Source organism: Lactuca sativa, chromosome 3 (genome assembly GCF_002870075.4).
Source record: "Lactuca sativa cultivar Salinas chromosome 3, Lsat_Salinas_v11, whole genome shotgun sequence".
Taxonomy (NCBI): domain Eukaryota; kingdom Viridiplantae; phylum Streptophyta; class Magnoliopsida; order Asterales; family Asteraceae; genus Lactuca; species Lactuca sativa.
This window is the reverse complement of record NC_056625.2, coordinates 204228548-204238495: the sequence shown is the minus strand read 5'-3', so window position 1 is coordinate 204238495 and position 9948 is coordinate 204228548. Positions and strand designations below refer to the sequence as shown.

Below are 9948 nucleotides of genomic sequence, written 5' to 3'. Positions count from 1 at the left end.
AGGGATTTATTTGCTATCGAAACTTATTTGCATTGATGTGATGTAGACCTACTTCAAGGTCAAAAATTTTCAAACACTATGTACTAAATCATATCAATGAAATGGGCATGAATATTATTTCGTTAGGAGTACTACCACTACATTCTTAATAGTGTATGTCGTTACTCGGTGGAATCTACAATTGTTTGGTGTATACAGTAAAGGCATATATAGTTAAGTGTCTAGTGATTTTGAAATGATGTGTTCGCTCTAATCCATGTTCCTTATTTGGTTGTGGACTTGGGGGAGACCCATTAGATTCGAAGGACTAGTAAATTTTAATTTGATTCAGAAATGGTGGGCCCGCCTTGGATCCTGTTCCTTGTTTGGTTGTGGGCCAAGGGCAGACCCACTAGATTCAAAGGTCTATTAAATCTTAATTATATATGACCAAATATACACCAAACAATTGCGGATAGGACCTAGTATGGATCAAGTTACAAGTATTTCACTAAGGCACCACGGTTGGATTCATAAGTTCGAACTCATGAGCTTTCATTATGAATTACTTACATATATGTTAAGGTCGGAAACATAATACATTAGGAATTAAAATAATTTGGCTCAACAACATCTAACATATAACCGTTACTTAGAGACTTATATTCATCTTGTCTTTAAAAATTATGGCAGAATTATGCCACCACGGAAGAATCCCAGGCCGACTAACAAAGCAACACCACCTCCACCACCGCCTCCGCAAATTGATCTTGCTATACTTCGGGCTGTGGTATCCGCTGCCATGGCAGCCGCAATGGCGCAAATTAACTCCCAGGGAACAAGTGGGGCGAGGAGTGGTACCACTAATCCCAATCCAGGAAATGGCCAGGGACATTCACGATAATGTTCCTTCAAATATTTTTCCAATGGCAAACCCAAATCCTTTAATGGAAGTGGGGGCGTCATCACCTTGATGTATTGGTTCGAGAAAACCGAATCAGTCTTCGAGATCTACACATGTCCAGAAGCAAGCAAGGTCAAATTCGCAGCTTGCACCTTCTCCGAACGAGCCTTCACTTGGTGGAACGACCATGTCAAGACATTGACGCTCCTAGTGGCTAACTCGATAAGTTGGGAAGACTTGAGGACCATGATGATGAAGGAGTACTACCCAAGGGGCGAGATACAAATACTAGAGCAGGAGCTCTGGAATCTTCGGATGATTGGCTCCGACCTCGCAGCCTATACTGCTCGATTCAGCGACCTTGTACTTTTGTCCCGAGATAGTCACCCTAGAGGACAAGAAGGTGGAAAGGTACATATGTGGGCTATCTCCCCATATTTAAGGGAATGTCGTGGCCGCAAGACCTTCTACTTTCGAAAGTGCCAAAGAACTGCCGCAAAGTATTATCGATCATAGAGCCAGCCAGAGTGCTATGGCGGCCTCTTCCGAGCAAGCAAGAGGGGGAAAAAACAAACGAAAATTCTGGAGCATCCATAAGAACCAACCAACCCAAGATTCCTCTAAGAAGCAACAGATCGTAGCAGTCCATGCCGCAACCGCCCATGCTACTCCGGTTCTCCTGAGGCAATACGTCGGAAACTTCCCAAGATGCAACAAGTGCAATTTTCAACACACCAGCCCTTGTCGGGATATGCACTGCAACAACTGCAATAGGAAGGGGCATACAACTCACTTATGCAAGGCACCTGCACAACCAATCAATCCAGGCGCCAACACTGGGATAGGCCAAGCCTGCTACGGCTGCGGTGAGACGAGGCACTTCAAAAGAGACTGCCCGAAGTTGAGGAACGCCAATGCGGGTGGCGTGGGAAGGGTCCTATCCATAAGACACAGGGAAGCAATAGAAGACCCCACGGTGGTTGCCAGTACGCTTCTTCTCAATAACTCTTATGCTAGCATACTATTCGATAGTGGAGCAGAGAGGAGTTTCATTAGTCACCAATTCAAACACTCACTTAAGCAAAATCTGCAATCACTAAAAGATATATATACCATGGAAATGGAAAATGGAAAGATAGAAAACACTAGCAACATTTATGCAGGGTGTACGCTCACTCTAGATAACCATTCATTCGAAATTGATCTAATGCCTATTTCAATAAAAAGCTTCGACGTCATTATTGGCATGGATTGGCTGAGTTCAAATCGTGCCGACATCCTGTGTTATGATAGGGCCATTCGCCTTAATCTGCCAAATGGAAAAACTCTCATCATCTATGGCGACAAACCTAATTCGAACCTACAAATCATCTCATGCGTCAAGGCCCAAAAGTATCTCCGCAAGGAATACCGTGCCTTCCTAGCCCATATAGTAGATAAGAAACAAGAGGTAAAAGATATGAAGGACATTCCGAAGGTCTGCAATTTCCCCGACGTATTTCCCGAAGACCTTCCCGGAGTGCCGCATGCGTGACAATTCGAATTCCGAATCGATCTAATCCTTGGTGCTACCCCCGTAGCCAAAGCACCAACCGCCTCGCACTAGCCGAAATGCAGGAACTTTCCAGCCAACTGAACGAATTTTTGAGCAAGGGATTCATCAGACCAAGCTTCTCACCCTAGGGAGCTCCGGTCTTATTCGTAAAGAAAAAGGATGGATCATTCCGCATGTGCATCGATTATCGCGAACTAAATAAACTCACTATAAAAAACAGATACCCCTTACCCCGAATCGATGACCTATTCTACCAACTCCAAGGGTCGAGTTATTTTTCCAAGATTGATGTAAGGTCAGGCTATCACCAACTGCAGGTCCAAGAGGAGGATGTTCCGAAGATTCCATTCGGGACTCGCTACGGTCACTACGAGTTTATAGTGATGCCCTTTGGGTTGACGAATGCAACTACAGTATTCATAGACCTGATGAATCGGGTTTGTCGACCATACGTAGACAATATCGTGATTGTATTCATAGACGACATCCTGGTCTACTCATGAAGTGTGACAACCCGAAATTTCCATTATGTGCGAACATTATCAAGTCAATAGAAGCTAGACCAGTTACAGAGAATTTCAGACTTTTCCGAATAAGTTTGAGTATTTCAGGGTTTACATTTAAGGAGACATCAGGAGAGTGGAGGCACATGGGTTTGTGAAGCTCGAGTATTTCAAAACCATATGATATTAGAGTTCATTTCCAGAATAATAATATATTCGGCCAAAAATCCCAGGACTATAAATAGAATTCTTAACCAAATTATTTCATTAGTTACATTTCCAACTAGAGAAAAGCCATTTTCTCTCTCACGGATCTTCGGGTTTTCATCCCAAATCGTGAGTACTCTTCCCTAGTTGTTATATAATGCTTATGATGTGCTTAATAACATAGATTACATAGCAAAACTATGAGATTCGGGAGTTTACCGCCCAAGAACGTTCTTGGAGAGTAAACTCCTATATGAGGCTTAAATGCTACCTAGTCTTTTCTTCATGTTAAGTAAAGAACATAGGATTGTATATAAGTGTATTTAAGACTAGAAAACATTCAAGAACACCAAGATTTAGGTGTTCACGGCCCAAGAAGTTCTTGGACCGTGAACTCCAACAACAAAGGCCAAAGAGTGCCTAAACCACTCCTAAAGCCTTGGACATTAGCCTAGAATTATTCCTAGCTAATTTGTGGACCTTAAAACATCATAAACCCCTCCCAAAGAGAGATTATGGCCGTAATCTCTAAGGGAAAAGGTTCTTTCACCGTGAACATCAAAAGGGGGTACCAAAGTGTGCCTAATACCTTCATTAGCCTTAGATAATTTTCTAGAACTTTTCCTAAATGAGTTTGGGACTTGAAAGCACAAAAAGATCCACTTCCATATGAGTTTATGGCAGTAAACTCAAAAGGAAATGGCCTTAGGGCCGTAAACTCCTAAAAGGAGTGTCTTAATGCCCTAAACTAGTCCAAGGATTTAACCACCAAGTAGAATTGCTTCTAGGAATCAAGTAACACTTCAAAACAAATAATGTCAATATGTTTGAGAGCTTACGACCGTAAACTCAAGGGTTTACGACCGTAAACTCCTTGTGTGGAGTTTATTGAAGAGTAAACACATATATAAGGTGTTTTGGAACCCCAAACCCCTTTAGCCTTGTCCCACAACAACTTAGATGCAACCCTTAGGACTTATAACACTTATACAAAGTGTTTTCATGTTCTAGAGTGTTCCAACTTAATTTATTAGTTATTATTTGGCTAACTAGTTATATATATGTTCATTATATGATAACTACGCTCGTGCGTGTGTACAAGTCTCCGTTTGCCACCTAGCACAGTATCCGACACTTCAATCAAATCCACTCACCACAAGTGAGTTCATACCCCTTTAATTAACCTTTGAAATAATTTTAAATGTTTTAAATGCTTTTATGGGGGGGGGAATACAAGTTGAGTAATTATAGTTATTACATCTATCACATGTGATTAATAACTACAAAACCAATGATTTTATTTCCATTCAAATTGTTTATCAAACTGTTTTACTTCAAACTACTTTACAAACTCTTTTACTTATCAAATACTTTTACTATAACCTTGTTATACTTATAATAAATTGCATGCCCGTATATGTATAGTTATATAAACAATGTTTAAAAGGCTTTGGAAGGCCGTCCGCCCTGTTTCCTTTTCCTCGATTTGGATGTGGTCTGGTGGGATATCGGGTAGTCGTTCGAAGGTCGTTTCAATATTGATTATATATCATGTGTACATATATAGACATAAAAGTGCCTCTATATTCATGCGTACTAGTTACATCATTAGTAAGCTAGCATCGGGGTAGCATAGGATCATACTTATACTATTGCTAGATCAATGAGTCGGTTCATTCATGAGTCAATACTTATTACTATGAGAACATATCTGTTACATTACTATGAGTACATATACAACTATACTCGGAGAAGAACATATACAACTATACTAGAAAGAGAACATATACAACTATAATAGAAAGAGAACATATACATGAATTAGTTAACATAATTGTGATCCACTGTATCGGAGCATGCCTTAAATGTCATGGCCCAAGTTGTAGCCAGAGTCTCTTGGAGGGAGAGCGTGAGTTTTCGTATAGATCTATATAGGATTGACTATCCTACACCTTGCTGCTAGCTATAGCCGGACCTGCAGGTCTGCGGGTGCCAAACGTCATTTCTTTTACGACCATACTTATGTCGTTGTTACCAGTCAATAGTATGGTGCAATTAATCACATAATACCTTAATATAAATCCAGTTTAAGGTAGTTAATACAGCAGTAGTTCCTATAAAATAACGCTACAGTACTACAGTAATTTACCCTTTACTTATATTTAGTGATTATTTCACTTAAACATTAATGTACAAACTATATTTTGTTAATGATAGTTACACTTGGGAAATTACACACTTTTACAACAAACGAACATACGAAACAGTTAAGCCTTGGTAGATGGCTACTTTAATAGAAAATATAGGTTTTTCTAGGAGATTCAAACTTTTAGAAACACTTACAAACATTTACATACCTTTTACAAACTCATACCTAAAACCATGCTCAAACGTTTTGATAACAAACACCGACACTAAAATACTTATGAACTCACCAGCTTAATGCTGATAAACTCTTTCAAAATAACTTGTATTCTCAGGCCGATAGTAGGCAGGTACCGCGGCCATGCTTTTGAGAAGATGGAGCACATCCAAGACTCATCTTATTATTTTGATTTATATTTTGGTGTCTATAACTATACAGAACACAATTGTATTAAAATTATATATTTAATGCAATGGATGATGTTGTTTGCTTATTTACTATTATACTGTGTTGTGATACTTGACATGACGTCCTCCGCCCCAGAACGTTTCCGTCGTTCTTGGTTTTGGGGTGTGACAGATTGGTATCAGAGCATTGTTTATAGTGAATTGAGTATGTCAACCCATAAAAGATCTACTAACTATAAACCCATTTGGGATTAAAACACTCTGACTAAGAGTCTATACTTTAGATATTAAAATATTTAATTAAGAATACTAGTCTACATTCATACTAAAATCAGTGTCACAATGACACGAACAAAAGTATTACGATTGTTAAATATCACAAGTGAGCTCGGGGATGTATGGTCAGACCTGGGAATGGCATAGCATGATCAACTATGCTGGTCTGAGGAGTGATTAGCATATGCCCTAGAATGGTTGTGATATGTTAACAAGTCTAAAAACTTACCAACAATACCACAAAGAGATTTGTAGAACCTAAACTTAAAATACTATAGGTGTATTTTGTGCTACTACTAGCTACTTATATACTATATTCTTATACCTCCCTTCTCGCGTAGATTTAAATGGATGGATTCCATCATGGCTACCCGTACTTCCCAAATGAAGGCAATGTCGGGTGGATCGAAGAAGAGCCCGAAGATCAGCATCCAATCCCTTTGGATGATCACCTCACAGAAGGCTTTTCTGATGGATCTGACTTTGAGCCTGAAGTCAACAACCTACCGCCAGTAGGTCAAGCCCCGAACAACAACCCTCGACCAACTTTCCCAGGTCCCACTCCCTTGTGGGCAACCAACTTGAATCGCTGGAGTGATGAATAGGGTCAACCCTTACCATACTTTGGGGACCGAAGTTTTTACAACCTTAGTGAAGGTGGCTCTGCAGACCGAGATCTGCTCGTCATTATCCGCAGAATAGCTCGTAATGTTGAGCAAGGTCGAGCAGCCATCGACAAGGTCATGGATATTGATTCCAACTCTGGTGTCAACACATGCCACATCCGCCGTCTTGAAGAAGACATGGAACGGACCAGGAGAACCAATGAAACCCTACAGCAACAGCTGGCTGCCTCCCGAGCTGAAGTCATGAAACTTCGAGCCCGTCGGAGGGCTCATGAGCGAAACCTTCAAGAGGTGGTTTGTCAAGTGGCAGACCTCAGGGTTCGCCCGAGGAATTCCCATCGCCGTTAGAAGATGCCTAGTACATCTTTGTATTTTGGTTATGGAATAGCCTCTAATATCTGCGCTCTAAGTAGCACTTGTCTGTATAATATTCCTAACTTTTAGTACTCTAATTAAGAATCTAGGAACTGTCAAACTTTCCGTATGGTATGATGTAAGACCTCCTGTTAGGTCGATTTTCCCTGAACTTATTACATCAGTAATACCAGTAATATTGACAACTATCTAATCTGCGGGAAAATCTATACACTTGTATTTTCCTACTATTATTTCCTATTGTGATCTCAATTCGTACGCTCATTCAACTGTTGGACTATGGCTATTTAGTCCATGTGTCATTCTCACCTCGTTTACAATTGACCATGGTTTTTGTCTGTATAAACTAATAGCTGAAAGATGCCTCCGCGCAAGTTAACAAGGCGAAACCCTGCACCTCCACCACCACCTCATCCCCCGGTTATTGATACTGTAGCCCTGAATGCTGCCGTAGCTGCAGCAGTGGCAACCACCATGGCTCAGTACCACTCTTCTGATGCCAGCAGAGGTGGAACCCTGGTGGAATCAGTTCCTGTTGAAACCCCTGTGCGCTCGAGAGAGTGCTCCTACAAGGATTTCACCAACTGCAAGCCGAAGTCCTTTCATGGAACCGGCAGAGTCATTGCCCTCTCGCAATGGTTCGAGAAGACTGAATCAGTCTTCGAAATCTGTTCACGCCCTGCTGCGAGCAAAGTCAAATATGCCGCATGCACCTTTGAAGGAAAGGCCCTGACGTGGTGGAACGGCCACGTTAAAGCGCTAACTCTAGTAGTGGCGAATGACATGGGTTGGGAAACCCTGAAGGACCTCATGATTGAGGAATACTGCCCGAGGGGCGAAATCCAGAAATTAGAGCAAGAGCTTTGGAGCCTAACCATGAAGGGCACCAACGTGGTCGCATATACCGCCAGATTCAGCGAACTGGTGGCCCTCTACCCCAATATGGTTCCCACTGAAGGGAAAAAGATCGAAAGGTACATATGGGGGCTAGTGCCTCCGTATCAGGGGAATGTCCTATCATCAAACCCCGCTACCTTCGACAGTGCCAAACGACTGGAACAACGACTCATTGACCATGTAGTCAAAACCCTTGCAACAACAACCACCCTAGCCATCCCGGAACCCTACAAACCCGCTGACACTAAGCGGAAGCTCTGGGACGACAAGAAGAAGAAGCAGCGAGTTGCCAAAAAGCAGCGAATTGTGGCAGTGCATGCCGCAACAACCCCTGCTGCTGCTGCTCCGGTGGGGCAGTATGCTGGAAATTTTCCTAAGTGCGGCAAATGCAATTACCACCACAACGGCCCCTGCCGTGAAATGCAGTGCACTAACTGCAACAGGAAAGGACACACCGTCCATTTTTGTAAATCCCCGGCGAGGCCGATCACCCAAGTCCCCGGCTCTGGCGTGAGCCAGACCTAATATGGATGTGGCGAGGCGGGCCACTATAAGAGGGACTGCCCCAAAGCGAAGAAAGCTGGCGGAGCAGGGAGGGCACTAGCAATAGGCCATGGGGAAGTAGTTGCTGACCCGACGGTGGTGACTGGTACGTTCCTCCTCGATAAGTCCTATGCATGCATTTTGTTTGATAGTAGAGCGGAGCAAAGCTTCGTGAACCACAAAATTGCTCGCATACTTAAACAACAACCTCACACACTTAAAGAAAAATTCACAGTAGAAATGGCTAATGGAAAAACAGAAAGCACGAATAGCATATACATAGGTTGTACCCTAACTCTAGATAACCATTCATTCCCAATCGACCTTATGCCGATCTCAATTAAAAGCTTTGACGTTATCATCGGCATGGATTGGTTAAGTCTTCATCACGTTGACATCATGTGCTACGAGAAAGCAGTCCGTCTAAACCTCCCGTCTAACGACACTCTTATCGTCTACGGTGACAAACCCGGCGCGAGTCTTCGTATTATATCGAGTATTCAAGCACAGAAGTATCTACGTAAAGAATACCATGCATTCCTTGCTCACGTCGTCGATACGAACCTCGAAACGAAGGAACTAAAGAACATTCCAGTAGTGAGCGACTTTCCCGACATCTTCCCAGAAGAGCTACCAGGATTACCTCCGCAACGACAGGTCGAGTTCAGAATCGACTTAGTCCCAGGAGCTACCCCAGTAGCCAAGTCGCCCTACCGATTAGCACCAGCAAAGATGCAGGAACTATCTGGTCTACTTAACGAACTGCTCAGCAAGGGCTTTATAAGACCAAGTTTCTCACCATGGGGAGCACTGGTCTTGTTCGTTAAGAAGAAAGACGGATCATTCCGTATGTGTATCGACTATAGAGAACTCAACAAGCTAACAGTCAAGAATCGTCACCCTCTGCCTTGCATAGACGATTTGTTTGACCAACTGCAAGGGGCGAACTACTTTTCCAAAATTGATCTAAGATCCGGATATCACCAGATACGAGTGCTAGAGGAGGATGTTCCGAAGACAGCCTTCCGAACTCGTTACAGACACTACGAGTTCGTGGTGATGTCATTCGGATTGACCAATGCGCCTGCAGTCTTCATGGATCTGATGAATAGAGTATGCCGACCTTACTTGGATCAGTTCATCATTGTATTCATTGATGACATCCTGATCTACTCCCGAAGTAAGGAAGAGCATGGTGATCATCTGCGACAAGTTCTAGGTACCTTACGAGCGGAGAAGCTCTATGCGAAGTTCTCTAAATGTGAATTTTAGATCCGAAGAGTCGAATTCTTAGGACACGTGGTAAGCGAAGAGGGAATCCACGTGGACCCATCCAAATTTATGGCCATTGAGAACTGGTCAGCACCGAAGACACCTACAGAAATTCGTCAATTTCTAGGTTTCGCTGGCTACTACCGCAGATTCATACAGAACTTCTCCCGAATAGCGAAACCTCTTACAACACTGACCCAGAAAAGCGTGGCCTTTGACTGGGAAGAGAAACAGGAGAGAACGTTCCAAACTCTCAAG

General features: G+C 42.6%; 1 protein-coding gene across 1 annotated transcript in view; it reads left to right on the top strand.

The window, feature by feature from the left end:
• The first annotated feature begins 7338 nt into the window (after positions 1–7338).
• The window catches only part of LOC128132888 (uncharacterized), an 80345-nt gene continuing 77735 nt past the window's right edge, over positions 7339–9948 (top strand). The window contains exon 1 of the mRNA XM_052769888.1: positions 7339–7524. Coding sequence (XP_052625848.1) covers positions 7339–7524 — 186 coding nt within the window. The remainder of the gene's footprint in view (positions 7525–9948) is intronic.